At 34.6% G+C, this 15,968-nt stretch overlaps 1 protein-coding gene, 1 non-coding gene and 2 pseudogenes across 2 annotated transcripts; 2 read left to right on the forward strand and 2 right to left on the reverse strand.

Moving 5' to 3' along the window:
* Positions 1–301: 301 nt before the first annotated feature.
* On the reverse strand, positions 302–2,847 carry LOC114716456 (uncharacterized). Its single transcript, XM_028901461.1, has 4 exons — positions 2,414–2,847; positions 1,260–1,704; positions 1,034–1,149; positions 302–831 (listed from the first exon to the last, which is right to left on the reverse strand). Exons 1-4 carry the CDS (start codon positions 2,814–2,816, stop codon positions 410–412), a joined length of 1,386 nt encoding a protein of 461 aa, XP_028757294.1. The 5' UTR covers positions 2,817–2,847; the 3' UTR covers positions 302–409.
* Positions 2,848–6,126: 3,279 nt separating this feature from the next.
* On the reverse strand, positions 6,127–7,860 carry LOC114716465 (auxin-responsive protein IAA27-like; annotated as a pseudogene).
* A 4,873-nt stretch (positions 7,861–12,733) lies between these two features.
* Positions 12,734–12,815, forward strand: TRNAS-CGA (transfer RNA serine (anticodon CGA)). The gene has a single exon. It is a non-coding gene; the product is annotated as a tRNA-Ser (tRNA).
* Positions 12,816–12,946: 131 nt separating this feature from the next.
* Positions 12,947–13,704, forward strand: LOC114716458 (protein THYLAKOID ASSEMBLY 8, chloroplastic-like; annotated as a pseudogene).
* The last annotated feature ends 2,264 nt before the right edge of the window (positions 13,705–15,968 follow it).

Genomic DNA, 15,968 nt, shown 5'->3' on the forward strand with positions numbered 1-15,968 from the left:
TAACTTATGGATCAACATTTTCATTCCCTTGGATCGTAGGGCTTCGTTGGACTAAAATTTTCCATTCCTTGGATCAACCCGTTCTCATGCCCTGTGGCATGCTCGAAATAGTTAAATTTCCAAGATGATGCAAGCGACCATAGGCTTTGTTTTGTTGACAAAACTTCATAGGAATTACAAAAGAAAGTAATATTAGTTAAACATCCATCCATTGGCAACTAAGTCATGCACAAGTTTTTTTTTTTTTTTCCCTTGGGCCGGAAAAAAGAAGTTAGTGAGTTACTAAACCAGACAAAGAAGATAAGGTCAGTCAACGAAGAATTTAAAGTGGGGAAACCACTACATATCAAGCCTTAATCAACTGAAGCAACAATTCATACAAAATACACTATAAAAATTCCTCGTAAACTCATCTAGATTCTTCAGATATCTGTAAATAAACTATCTGAGTATACCCATTAAATACACTATTGTCGAGTCTGGCCAAACCAAGCCTTTGGAACAGACCATAGCGGCCATCTTCAACTATAGGACTGGTTGCACGGGCAGGATCATATCTGGTTTGATGGGTGAGGGAAGGGCCAGCAACTGGAGGGAGTTCCCAGTAAACATCAAGGATTGATTCCACAAACCTGCTGTTCTCAAAATGTTCTGCATATGAAATTGGCTTATTACTATGATTGAAGTTATCACGCATGTAGCCTCTAACTCCCCACCACTGATCTCCTGGTCCGCAAAGTTCTTCGATATCAACAGCTTTCTCCCAGAATTTCTTCCTTCTTGACCTGATCCTAGCTTCATCACTATCTCTAAAGCAGCTGTGGCCCCCTCCTAGATCAACAAATGAATAGATAAAATTTGTTAAGATTCTGTTCCTCTCAGCAAAGCTCATCCAGCATAAATCATTGAGATAAATCAATCTCAATAGGAAATGGAACATCATTGAAACTCTTCCGCTGGGGACTGAAGATTACATGAGTTTCTCACTCTGACAGAAAGAACATGGAGTACAATACAATGAGTGAATACAAACCGCTTATATAGGATTGATCACATATCTGCCTCAATGAATAATGGTCTCCAGTTCCAGTGTCATAGTTATCCTCAAAAACAAGATGCCGAAACCCAGCTTTTAAAGCTTGCTTAATTCTGCCCAACATAAAATTTAAGGGGAAAAAAGAAAAAAATATTAAGCTATGGCAAGTTTAGCAGAAGTAGTGATCAATGCAAACAAGCTTCCTCAAGGATCCAGAAATTACCTTTTCAATTCATTCTGATGATCATCAAAAAATATAAGAACTTGACTAAGGTCACTAATTCCATGTTTCTTCATTACTTTTGACCAGTCAACATTTCCAAAATCTACGAAGTCCTTGCCAGCATAATATGTGCAGTTTCCATCAACATAAGCAGGCCCCTTTTTGAGATACTTTTCTGGATGCCTTGGTGTTATAGAGATAATTGGTGTGTCAGGCATAGCCTGTCGCAAAACCCAAGTTGAATGTCCCTTAAAAGCACCACTCTCAATCATCAGATCTGGCTTCAGCCACTGAGCTATAAACCAAAGCCCAAAACTATGATCAAAACCCATCCCATACATGTTGTTCTTTATTGGTCGGGTTTCATATATGGGAACAAATTCTTCCAGTCCCTTAAGCAGATCCTTTGACGTCCACTCAACCTTTTTACCATGTTTCGTTCTGCCTTTACCAAGAATAAGAGTATAAGTGTCCAAAAAGATCAAACCGCATGTACTTAATCATATCAAAACAGAAGGAAATCAAATTATCATTTCATGACTGGCATTTTATGTTCAAAATATAATTGAATTTGCTCTCCATTTATCCATAACTAAGTGCAAGTTCAACCTTCAGTAAAGCTATGCGAATAATAAGAAATATACCCAAAAAATTATGAATCAACGTTCTACTCCTAACTTCAAATGTTTAACTGATTAGCCATGAATGTTGAAACCACAGTTTCCATACAATCTTCTTGTGGAAAATGCAGAACAGAACAAAAATAATTCATACATCTACTAATTTACAATTACACCTAAGTCTCTTCTCAAAATACATGCTCACACACTCAAGTGATTATCATTTAAATGTTGGACTCATTTTACTTTCCTCAAGCTTTTCTTGGAAGTCCAATGCTCCTTCAACTAAAGCCAAACCAAAATTGTAAACCCCAAAGAGCCAATCACAGCTAATTCAGACGGCACAAATGCAACTTCAATAACTCATAATCCAAAAGTACTAAAGGCCGATTCACAGCAAATTTGCAAGCTAGCGGTCTTCCCCGATCCAAATGAAAAACCAAAAAAATCGAATAACACAAACACTTGAATCCCAAAATAACATTCAGCACTGCTAAATTAAACAGATCAAATCAGATGCATAGTGACACTCACACCAGGGCACACCAAGGGCTCCAAAATCCGATTCAAGACCGTCGAACCCGAAGAAGCCAGCACGAGACACAGGGCTATAGGAGGATGAGATGCAGACGAAGCCTCGAGAACTAAAGAGGAAAGAGGAGAACAAGAAGAGGATGAGAAGAAACGCAAGGGCAAAGACACAGTAGGCACCAGAGCCGGTTCGTGAGAGGTAATTGGAAGCCCTATTGGTGGCGTGGAAAAAGAAATGCTGATGTTTCTTGGTCTTGGATTCGTCGCCGGGGGAAGCAGTGACCCCATCGTCTTCGTCGTCACTGAACGTGGAGCCACGCCGGGCAGACAAGGCCCTGTCCAACAACATGGCTGTAGAGAGATGAGGATGCCGGTGAGTAGGGGTTGTGCTCGGTGACGATGACATAATCCTTGAATTACGCTATTAACTTACTGATTTTTTTTTTTTCCCTCAACACAGCTTCATCTGATCTAAGTGATCTGTGCGACAAAAAGTGAAAGCTGGAGAACACAGTCTCATCGAACTTCCTCTTTCCGTTGTGAAAATTAGGGTCTGTTAATCCGCTTACACTTGGCAGATTAAGCGCATTTTAGAGATGGCAAGGGAAGGATTTTGAGTGATACAAAAATTCCATTAAGGAAAGTAAATTTCTTCGCTTAGATGTTTGATGGAATATAAATAATAAGAAACATTATAAAGAGGTTCAAGAATTTAAAAAAAAAAAAAAGGAAGTTCAAGAAATGAAATTATTAATGACAAAATTGGTTAAAAATTTTCTTATTAGAAAATTAGTTGTGAAAAAGTATGCGAGTGTAACTTTTTTTCGATCATATGCAATATATTTTTAGATTTATGTAAATATTTTTATTTCACATATAAGTGAAGATAGATTCTTTACAATGTGTGGTGAAAGATAGGTAAATGTCTTCCATTTTACATAAAGATTAAGATTACCTACGCACAATTAAAAAAAATTATACCCACTAAAATAAATTACACTTGAATTCGTAAACAAATTCCATTTATGTTTGCATAATTTACCTTTCTAGTTTAGAAGTTTTGATCAATTTTTTCTTTATTTATAAGTCCTATGATTTGTTTGACACAAACTTTTTAAGTTTGGGTGTTCGCAAGACTCAAAATCTAGCAATACCCACCCGAATCCGCTAAAATTATGCCATCCCAATTCTTAAAAAGTAACTAGAAAAATAATTAGGTAATTTTTAGGCTGGGTCAAATGTCCCTAACCCTACCCAGAGTTTATACATATAATTCTATTTAATATATACTATACACATATATTTATTATATAAAATTGTATTTAATGTATATAAAATATTCGTAGATGATAGAAATAAATATTTCAAGACTTAAGTTATTGACATATTTGATCATAGATGTTGTGTGAAGACCTGTCATGTTATATTTGACTATGTAATTATAAGGAGATACGGAATAATAGATGAATATATAGATTTGTAGTATAGTGTTTGTGTTTATATTTATTTTCTCAAAATATTGGGTTAATATAATTTTTAGTCCTTTAAAGTTTTTCTTGTTTGAGTTTTGGTTCCTCATGTTTCAAACAATAGGTTTTGATCTCTCAAGTTTCTTTTTATTTAAACATTAATCTCTATAATTTAATAAAAATTAGATCATTTTACTTTTTAAAAGACCAAAATTTATAGTTTAAAACTTAATGAACTAAAACTAAAATGAAAATAAACTTAAAAGACTAAAAAATTATATTAATCTTAAAATATTTTAAGCCATGGAATTATAAAATATTTTAAAATTCAAAATATTATTTATTAAGTTTGGTAGGGATTTTTGCAAAATATGAATAAAGTGTCACCATTTTGGAGAAGCCGTCCTGTCCAACTTTGCTCATGTCAGTCCTACTTTTAAGTTTCCACATCAAATGTCCAAAATGCCCTCACCATGCTTATTTGAGCACACTTTGAATAGTTGCTAACATAATTACATAAACAGCCTACCTTCACATAATCCTCTTGAACCAAGTTACTATCCATATCAAGTGTTATAAAGTAATTGGCATAAATATTAAGAACTTGTTGATACAACTATTTTATTTACTGAAACAGAGAGAATGCGTAATGCGTATAGGAATTTCTACATACCTAAAGTTAGAAAGTATATATACCAACACCGCTAATTGCAAAATGCTACAAAGAATATAACGAATAGCTTGAGAAGGAAGGGTGATGTGATGATGCACAAATTCATTTATTCCTTATTTGACAAAGAAGGGACCCAAACAGTTCAAATGGAAAGACAAGAATTTCAGAAAACCTTTCTCCAATCCACAACATCCAAATCCAATTCAAATATATAAATCTCAAGAACGAACAAGAAACCCAGACAGACATCATTAGCTGCGGCCAACTGGTTCATTGGCCATGGTGTGTTTGGGAGCTGTGTTTGGATGCAGGCGTTCTAATTCCGTACAGGGATATCTTATCTCGACTTTGATCGTCACAGTAATACTTTGTTGCGTTCGATTGCTCTGTTTCTTCATTGGCCGTTTGGTTAAGAGAATAAGAGATTCCCGTCGCCATGCTTCCGCCTCTGCCTCTGCCTCTGCCTCTGCCTCTGCAGCTCCAAGCCAGGCCTTGCAATAATTGTATCCACAAAAATCATGGCATGCCACTGCATCAGAAATCATTTTGGTTTTCGATTCTCCACCGTTTCATGAAGACAAGGGAACAAGTCATTATTTTCAGGCCTGAAACTAAAAGGGGTCAAACTAAAAATTGTGAAAATTCTCCCTCTGTTTTTTTATTTGGCAATTGAATTTGCAAGTGGCCTTTATTTTGGGTTTACTTGGATAGTTGGATGTCTGGTTGAACTTTGTTTCCGATAAAAGTAGAACATAATAACGAAAGATTACAGGAGAGAGTAATCAGGGACTTTTAGCATACATGAATGAATGAATTCACTAAATTGGAATGTCTCCTCCTACTATTACTATGTAAAAGTACAATTTTATTTTATAATTTAATTTCGAATTTAATGTTTACTATCAATAATTATGTTAATATATTAAATTATATTGATACAAACAATTAGATATTTTATTCCGTGAAAAACATCACACTCATTTGCGAGGTAAACATGTAAGTAGCAAAATAAAACCATCGCCCAAACATAATAAAGTATAAAAAAACTATAATAATAAAAATACATACCACTTCATGTTGCTAATAGAAAAGATAGATAATTAATTTAATTTATGGATATTAAAAAAATAGTTAAATTAGTTATTTGTAATAAACATATGTTAATTACTTTAAAAGTACTATATTTTTTTTAATATTGTGTATTGAAATGATTTCTTAGCGGCAATCTTCTTAATAAAATATTATATTTATAATCAAATCTAATTCTCAACTAATTTTTATATTAAGAATTGAAAAAAAAAATATTTTAGAAATTAGTTGTGTAAGTGTGTACATATAATCATTCCTCATTCTCTATATAATTCTTTGAATGGTAATTCATACTCATCTTTCGATTCTTTTAAGTCTTTCGACTAACCATATTATGTGGAATCATGAGTTCTTTAGTTATTTAAAAAACCAAAGATGATGAAAATAATAAAATCCCATCTATAACTCAACAGATGATGAGTGTTTAGATCTAACAAGCAGAGAAAATTTGCAAAGAATATCAGTGACCAGGAAGACACAAAAAGTAACTGTTTTATAACAGTAACATGTAATCCAACCAACATAAAATAAAATACATAAACAAACATTGCGTATATATATTAGGATGTTTCTATGGAAGAACTTTGCATTGCAGTGTAATCTATAGATGCATCCCAAAATTCAAAAAACCAATGAAATTTTATATCATATGATTTGGATCAACAAGAACCCTAAAACTCAAAATGCTCCACTTTGGCCTATTTGATTCTTCTCCAGTTGTTCTGGCTCCTGCATTTTTCCACGGCCCTGGGAGCTGCAATTAACACAAGTTAAATTAATGGCAAAGTTAACTCGGGATTTCAAAAAATTGAAACAATTTGAGAAAATGTGTGCATTCCTTAGCTTGAAACTCACAGAATAATTTTAAAATCAATACCTAGCCCAATTGCTTCAGAACCTTCATGATCCTCAGTCTCCTACATGATTCAGTGAACATCCTGCGGTAACATAATAGCAGAATCAGCCAAGAAAATTTTGGGTCACAGCATGAGAATCAGAGGAGGAAACTTGGAAATTTGGGTTGTTAATGCATCAGAAAGAATCAGATCAGAATCAAATGAATTATAACGTTAGAGGATTCAGAATGAATGAATCAGAAAGAACTTACTCCCATGGGACATCACCAACAAGCATCCAATCTCCATCCTTGTCTTCATATGTAACAACATATTCAGACACATGAAGAAGATCCCTCAAAGAGCTCTCACTCAGACCATCTTTCCCAGGAAACCCACCAGAAGCGCATTCACCTAGTTTGACCAAAAACCCCAAAACAGAAAAACATCAAGATGGAACCTTGCTATGTTTCTTTATTGGGAAAACTAAATATGAACACCCAAAAGCTTATATCTGACAAGTGGGCATAAAGCAACTAGTGGGGGGAAAAAAACAGAGTATACCAACAGTGAAGCAGGTGAACATTTGCTCAAGGGCTGAAGAAAGTTGCATATAGTCTGTGTACATGCTTAGATCAACCTTTCTGAGATATGGAGCACCATCCATACTAACTTTTACATAGAGACAACCACATGCTTCTGGTTTTCCCTCTTCTTCATCGTCGTTGTTCTTTGTCAAGCTACAGGCCATCGTGTTTCTCCGATAGGATCGAATCGGAGGCCACCCCACAACCTGGGCCCTGTAGCAATCAAATAGATCATGTTTCATTAATCTTTGCATTGATGCTCAAGAGTTCAAGAATCTCAAAAAACCAGATAAATCATGCCTCATTTGCAGGAGAATAAAGATGCTTACTTTGCAGAAGGAGGACTGGCATGCTCGTGTGTTGCAGAAACCTCATGCTTCTTATCATGGCTTAGTTTGGCAGATTGAGGAGCCTTGTGGGTATTATTTCTTTTACCCTCAAGGCCGACAATGGCATCATCAGATTCATTATCACTCTCTTGAAAAACCCATTTCCTGGAGGACCCTTCCTTAATGGCATCACAGAAGCCTCTCTTAGAGCCAGCAACAATGTTCTTCGAAGCGGTTGTGTTCTGCAAATCCTTCCCAAACAGAGATATTACATTTGTTGACTTTCTCTCTGGAGACTCACAACCAGGAAGCCCAAGCCTGAGCTCTGTCTCCTTCAAGTTGAGACGCGAGCTCTTTTCAGAGATGTCCATGGAACGGTTCTCTGATAAGCCTATGTAATCATGTTCCAGTAGTCTAAACATGAAAATGGCACAATCAAAAGATCTCAAACAAGACTTCCAAAAAAAGAAGACGAAGCTAAGCAGAATAATGCAATACTATGTTATGGAAATGGTCCTGAGGACCTGTACTAAAGAAAATGGTTTGAGACTTCAGGTGACGGAGAAAAGAACCTTCTTGGACCTTTCTATAGCCATCTCTCTCTCTCTCTGAGAGACCAAACAAAGGAATTAAAAAACAAAAAACAGTTTTTTTTTTTTCAGTGCAAGGGAAATGGGGAAGCCATCCTTTTTGCTGTAGGTAGCATAATTTGAGACAATGATCATAATATGAGCGAAGGTGTCTGCAAGGAGAAGGTCCTTTTTATAAAAGAAATAAATTATAAAAAGTGAATATTTGATATAACAATGAGAATTTTCACCGACAAGTGGCCAAGCAACCCCCGGCAACCTTTTACACAGTGTTCCAAGTTGCCAGTTGAGCAACACATACTTTGGTACAGACCGAATAAAGTGAACCAGCTCAGGAAACCCCAAGTTAGACACAGACCATACCCTTGCCAGTTCATGACACGGCAGATATATACACAGCGGATTGGATTATAGACTCTGGTTAAGAAAACACAAAAAAATTGAGAACCTTGGTTAAGAAACAAATACAACTCAAGTTTTCTTGTTTCTTGTCCTGTGCTTAAAAATCCCTTAAAATAATAAATAATGATGAGGGGGAAAGAAAAAACGCACGCACACGCATCCACCACTGAGGAGGAGAGAGGTTTATGGACAAAAAGGTAACATTCTTGGGATGAGCCAGAAAGCAGGGGACAATATTTCAGATCCGAGCATATTTTGTCTGGGAGTTGTTTTTTTTTTTTTTTGGCCTTTTCATATTTTTTCATTCAAGTGGAATCATCAATCAAGCAAAGCACAGTGGGCTTCCAGGGCTAAGTTAGCATTGAGCTCCTTAATTAGCGGGAGCATATTAAATGAAGAGTTGGCATTGGCAAGATAATTCTGATTAACCATCTTTTTTGGCGGCAAATACAGGTTAGGTCTTTGAAAACTCCATGAGCTTAACACATCTCAAATCTAATAATGCAAACATTATTTAGTTATAGGACTCGATTGTAATAGTTTATAAGTAGATTTTTAATCATGATTTATAAATAAGTTTTTAATTGACTTACATAAAATGCACTTAAATGATTTTAAACATATTTCAAACGGTCCAGATGAAATTTATCTTCCTTCAGTAGCTTATACTCTTCTAATGTTACCAACTTAATATCAAGAACTCCTATCTCAATCTTGGGAATAAGTGATCAACTTTGTTAAGAAAGATTGAACATTTGCATGAAAAAATTATCAATTAGACTCAGGTATCCAAACCCTTTTTAAAAATTATAATAGTCTATTTCCCTTCAACACTATGAGAATTTGATAGAGAAACAACCAAATCAAATGGCACGTACACAAGGACAAGTGACATTATGGCCCTCACAAATACCATGCAACACAAAAGAAACATTTCAATGCATTAAGAAGTAAACCAAACCATCGTTTTAAAAATATGTTTACAGTTTACGAGGTAAATATGTGGAGAAGTTTATCTCATTTTACAGAAAAATATTTCTTAGAAGCATTTTTGAGCATTATCAAACACCCCATAAGGAAAGGTTTGGTCATCTCAGTAAGTAAAGCAGAAGGTTCTTGGCTTCTTTTTTTTTTTTTTTGACCTGATGAAGGTTCTTGGCCTCACACAAACAACATTTTACAGTTTTACCTAAAAGATCCCTCTTGGCTTAACAGTTAACATTCATACTTATGAGTCTTCCCATAACTAAGAATATGCATCCCTAAAAAGATGGAGCATGATATTAGTTAAGCACAAAAGGAGAATTGACTTCTTGTTAAGTTATTAACTGTTTGTTGGATCTTCACTGCAAGAATTTATCTGGCACAGGATTTTCTAATCCAAGTTACTTCGTGCTTTCTCATCTACCTAAATAAATTTATGAATTTAAACAAATTAATTAATTAATCATTTATAAAAAAAATTTGTGTTAGTTTCTTTAAAATACATCATTTTATGCGACGAATAGAACAAAAAAAGATGTATTAAATTGAAGGCTTATATTAAAAACTGCAGTAATCCCTGATCTAACTTGTATATATTTGTGAACAGATAAATATAATTTTAAAATATAAAAATAAACTTTGTTGGTAAAAAAAACTAATATATCGTTCAAAATTAAATGAAACTCGTGTGTGAATTTTTATATTTAGGAGAGAGAAAAAGAGTTTAGAAGGACACGCGAAGATCAAAGGGTAATAATTGGGAAGATCTACAAAAGTTGGGAAGCGTGAGAGGGAGGGAGGCTGCGACCTGTACGGCGTTCCGTCTTCCACTTCAAAATTTGCCCTTCCCCACGCCAAAACGGCATTCTGCAGACCATTCCTCGTCGTACGCTGCCCCCATTCTCTCTCATTAAATAGACAGATTATATAAGGTCCTATATTAAAAAAAATTACAAAAAAATATCTGAAGTTGTTATTTTTTATTTTAAAACTTGTTATTACAATTTTTTTTATATGAGACTTAATTGTAATTTTTTTTTTAAATATCCTCATCAAAACTAAAACTATTTGACAAACTTTAAAAAGTTAAAATAAAATTTGGATGTAAACCAAATTATAATTTTAAAAATAATTTTATAACACATAAAGTAAATATATAAATAAGTTTTGTTTCGATTTGAGTTAAAATATTTTTAGAAATGCATACAGAAGAATCCAAACACCTCTTTAGATTAACTTATTAAAAGTGATTTTATAAGGTAAGAGATTATACATAAGAAAAATGATATATCAAGTGAAAATTTTCTGAAAAGTTAAAATAAACTCCCGGTACCCATTAAAATTGACATGTATGCGCTGGTGTAAAAAGTGTTTTCATTGCGCTGGTAAAAAAAAAAAAAAGTGATTTTCATTGCGGGTGCATACGATACACTCATCCTACAGTCAGATTTTGGGATTGATAACGAATGAATGAATTACATAAACTTTTTAAAGAACTCGAGAGTTGAAACACTCACGGACCCACTAAGCGGATGCTTAGATTCACGTTTTTAATGGAAAACATCAAACATGTATCACTAACAGGAGTTAGGTTTAGCAGAAGATGACTGGTTATTCACAATGTGTCGAATTAGGTTCGAATATCCGATAGAAGAAGTGTTCGTATTTAATGCCTGATAGTATTTTAAATAAGATTATCTTTAATAAGAGAATATCTATACTTTAAACAAAAAAATGAAAAACATGTATCGAAATTTAAACACATGTTTGGGTCAGTTTTTTTTCTAGATGAGCTTTTGGGTAAAAGGCATTCCAACGCTGAAGCTAATTCAAGAAGCTTTGCCAACACACCATGGAAAAAGAAAAGAATAATGAGAAGAAGACAAAAATACTCCTAACAAACCTAATAATTTGATATTATTGATCCTTGGTATAAAAACTTGATATCTAATTTGAGGATATTAAAAAATTAGTTAAATTATTTATTTGTAATAAATTAATGTTGTCTTGTTTAACATATCATTGTTAGTTGTATGCATTGAAACTACCCATCAATAAAAACTTCTTAGTATGCATAATCACCATAGAAATTATTCAGGATAAAATAGATAAATATTAGAAACAAAATGGATTGATACCTGATATTTAGTATTTTCAAATTTTCTCAATGATATATTAACTATTTTTATGATTTTAATTTTAATATTTTTTCTTAGAATTATCACGTTATATACATAATTATTTAACAAATTCATGTTTTTTTTAGTCATTTTATATCTAAACTTACTTTTTTATTATCCATCTGAACAAGTATTAACTTTTCAACTAACTTTTATAAATGTCAATCCAAACATAAATCACCTTATATTAACTGACTTTTATTACCCTAACTTAAATTTATAAAAATTAATTAGAATAAAAGTTAGTTTTATCACCACTAATCTAAATACACCCTTATATTAACTTAGCGCAATACATGAGGATTTAGTGATAGGATTTTGGGGAATCCCAATTCCCACAAATGAAGCCAAGGTTTGATTATACGAAGAAGACTCCGAATTGTGGACAAGAAATCTATTTTGATTTGGGGCATTTAATTTTCCCTCTCCTCACGAGCTTGTTGGAGCGATGTGAGACCAAAATTTCCAAGTACTCATAATTATGCTCCACACTTTTTTTTTTTCCCAAGTTTGAAGCAGGCAATGTAATGTGCCCTTTTAATTGGCCCTGTTTAATGTGAGAATACAATTAAGATTCTAGTGTTAGATATCCCAGTTTCTGCCGGCTTTGACCATATAACACACACACACAAGAATGTAAATTATGCCGGATTATTAAGATATCCACAATATATATCATCTTTCTTTTTCCCAGGCCTGTTACGTTATCTTTAAGAAGAAAAATCAGAGAGCTTGAAAAAAGGATGAAATATCCCGTAAATAGCATTCAAAAAAACACAAATATTATTAACAAGGATTGGGTCTAGCAGAAGGAGCTAGTTCACCACAACATGGTGAACCAAGGTTCGAATCCCTGCTGGAAGAGGTGCTCACATTTAGTACTTGACCGTATCTCGAATAAGATTACCAATAAGAGGATACCTATGCTTTAACCAAAAAAAAAAAAACACAATACCGTCATGATACTTTCATCATAAAAGGAAGAATACACGGACAGTCTTATCAATTGGCAAAGATGGGCTCAAGCCCACTTTGCCCTCCGTTCACCTATGGCTATGGATCTTTGGGCCATACATTATGCTTATAATTTCTGTAATATTTCCAGGACAGAAAAAGACGTTGATGTGGTTATGCCAGACAATCATTGCCCTCTATCTAATAAAAATGACAACATTCATCGTGGCGTCGATATGTCCGAGTGGTTAAGGAGACAGACTCGAAATCTGTTGGGCTCTGCCTGCGCAGGTTCGAATCCTGCTGTCGACGTCCATATTTTTCGATTTTTGTATTTTCATTCATCCCCTCATATGAAGGGCAAATTCGTCATTTGATTCCCAATCCGATAAGCTTAATAGACTAGATATCTCACTGTTTTTAGCCCTGTGCCCCTCTCGTCGTCTTCCCTCGCCTGTTTCTGTTCGGCCATGGCTTTTTCAACTTGGCACCAAAACCCCACCTTCCTTAAACCCCACGGTTTCTCTACCACCCAAACCTTGCACCGCTACCACATCCTCGCCTTCCACCTACGTTCCGGTCCGGTGCGGCGGTCCCCGGTCTCAGCGCGGGCCTCTCGTAAAGGCCGAACTCTCAGCATTGAAGCCAACCAAGCCGTCCAACCCTCAAGCGTCTCCATCGAACCAAACCCTCCAACGTAGACGACCTCGTCTCCAAGAACCTATCGCGGCTGATCAAGTCCGACCTCATGGCCGTCCTCAAGGAGCTCCTCCGGCAGGACCAGTGCGCGCTAGCCCTCCGAGCCTTCTCCGCCGTCCGATCGGAATACCAGGCGGAGCTGTCGCTGTACGCAGAGATGGTGCAGGCTCTGGCGAGGAATGGGATGGCGGAGGATGTGGACCGTCTGATTGTGGAGATGGGGGAATCGGAGGGTGGAATCGAGTGCGACGACAAGGGATTGGTGGAGTTGATCAAGGCGGTGATTGGAGCGCAGAGGAGGGAAATCAACGGTCAGGATTTACGGGATGATGAAGAAGAGTGGGGTGGGGGGCGCGTGGAGGCGGATGAGTATGTGGCTAAGGTTTTGAGTAACGGCCTCAAGAACTTTGGGGAAGAGGCTCTTTCTCAGGAGGTTGAAAGTGAATACAAGAAGTCATTTGCCAAGTTCTCCAGGGACAGATTGGTCAAACCAATTATTTAGTTGTTGTAAAATGTAATCGCCTTGTGATCCGACAGAATTGAAAATACAATTTTGGTCATTTGATTTTATTACACAGATTAGTTCCGAGTTCTTTTTTTTTTTTTTTTGACCTTGAGTTCCAAATTCTTCTAACCTTTCTTTTTTGTTAAAAATGATATACTAACGGTTGAACCAACCCTGAAGTTTGTACAGGTGAAACCGAAATCTGCAACTTTTACCAGACTTCAAATTATTTGCCTAATTCTAGCCAAAAAAAAAATTGCCTAACTATTGGATTTTAAAGATAAAGTCACTTGTGGGTAAAACTAGTCTCGGTGGTCTCTTGTGACCTAAAAGCAAGTCGGATGTATCTTGTTAAAAAAATATTTAGATAAAATCAAAATAATAGTTTTAAAATATTTTCAAAATTATAAAATAAATACTTGAAAAAAGTTGTCTCGTTTTGTAAGAAGTATTTTTGGGTGTTTTCAAACACTCACTGGCTGTTATAAATTAAATAGCGAGTTTTTTGGGTTCTTTTCAGTTGTGGCCTTTTTTAATATTGAAACTTCATTATTGGGCTTGTCTGTGGGCTTAGACTACAGCCCAAACTTTCTTTAACATTTCTCAAAGTTTTCCTTTTTGACATGATGGCGTTCCTGAGCTTTATTGTTGTACTGTTTAGACTTTAGACCAATTCCATGTCAGACAGGCCCTCAATGTTAAGTATCATTGAGAAATTGGAGAAAACAATTATCAGAAGTGAGATTATTTTTCTTACATATAGCATCAAAAGAAATTTATGGGAAAGTAACTTTTTTTTATCGATTTATTTCTCTCCACTAAATATTTTGCGGGAAAAGCGTAATTGGGTCACATCTAATCGCCACAAAAAGAAGTAAGACTCTGTACGAAAAAACAAAAATAATGACAAGAGGATATTATTTGATTGTCATGAATCATGATTCCAAAAAAAAGTCAAATGATATTTCATTCCCTAACTTTATTTGTCATTTAACAACTTTTTTAGATTTAAGACTTTTTAGAATAACTTTTTACATTTCAAATTTCTACCATCATCCGATGTTTTAAGTCAAATTTAAATCACATTGGTTTCTCTCTCACACACAGAGTATTTGCTGAGTTGAATTCATCATTTTGAGTGAAATAATAGTTCAGGGAAAAAAGGAAAACAGATAAATATAAAAAGAAAAAAGAAAGATAGAAAGAAAGAAAGAAATGAAGAATAATGATGTGAAACTCAGTCAAAAGAGGTCATCTTTTTTTTTTTTTTTTCTTCCTTTCCCTGTATAATGTTGCTGTTATGTTGCAGCATGATTAAACCAAAAGTTGGAAAAACGATAAAAAGGGAATTGGAAATTAGTAAGCTTGAAGGGCTTTCATTGGTGAGACCTAAATTCCCTGTTTATTGTTCATTCTCAAGTGGAAGACCATTAGTCAAACCAAATCCTTCTGATATGTCTCTCAGAACCTCTTCTGAGCTACACATGTTTATATAAATAGATATGTCCAACTAGTCAGAAATTATGAAAAAGGTGATATAATAATTTGAAATGATAGCACTTAAGCTTTTCCTGGCTTCGTTTGGCTATCTCATTTTTTACTTTTCATTGATTCTTATGTGATGCTAGAAACGTTGTTCATGGAAAAAAAGATGAGAAAAGGGGTCTTAAAGAGCTTCACCCCATGGCCCAAAAAGGTTGTCCTCTTCGAAAATTATTTAATCACTTCCGTACTCAATTATAACTTCATACACAGTGGTTCATGTATCTTGATCTCAAGACTTTAATTTGTTTGTTCGAAATGACTTATAATATAAGCAGTTTTTTCAATCATACTTTATAAAATATGAGGTAAGTATGTGAAAAAAATTTTATCTCAACTTATATAAGTGCTTATAAGTATTTAAAAAGTTAAAGTAAGCAGATGCAACAAACCTTGAACAGTATGATGCACACGATTTCACCTAACACTACCTAGATTTCAACTTGCAGGTTGCAAGGAGCCAAAGATAAGATATATTGTTCATAAACAACTCTTAGAGATCAAATGTATATACATTCCCTCCCGCCTTTAGATTTTTGGCATGTTTCATAATATAGCATATTTTGTCATTATTTTTTTCCACCCTGTATCCTTAACTAATTAACCAATTATGTCTCTAACTAATGACTTTTATTGAAATAATTTTTATATATGTTACAAGAAATAACTAATTTAGGGTTTATATAAAGTTATCAGGTGCTATAATAAGAACCAGAGAG

Source organism: Neltuma alba, unplaced genomic scaffold (assembly GCF_004799145.2).
Source record: "Neltuma alba isolate B1F8T4 unplaced genomic scaffold, ASM479914v2 tig00011667_pilon, whole genome shotgun sequence".
NCBI classification, from domain to species: domain Eukaryota; kingdom Viridiplantae; phylum Streptophyta; class Magnoliopsida; order Fabales; family Fabaceae; genus Neltuma; species Neltuma alba.

Excerpts from the sequence above, each read along its gene's own strand:
- LOC114716456 (XM_028901461.1), bottom strand. The coding sequence starts at position 2,816 with ATGTCATCGTCACCGAGCACAACCCCTACTCACCGGCATCCTCATCTC. Across the intron at positions 1,150-1,259 it reads CATCAGAATGAATTGAAAAG|AATTAAGCAAGCTTTAAAAG; the intron begins GTAATTTCTGGA and ends TATGTTGGGCAG. Across the intron at positions 832-1,033 it reads TGATCAATCCTATATAAGCG|GAGGGGGCCACAGCTGCTTT; the intron begins GTTTGTATTCAC and ends TTGTTGATCTAG.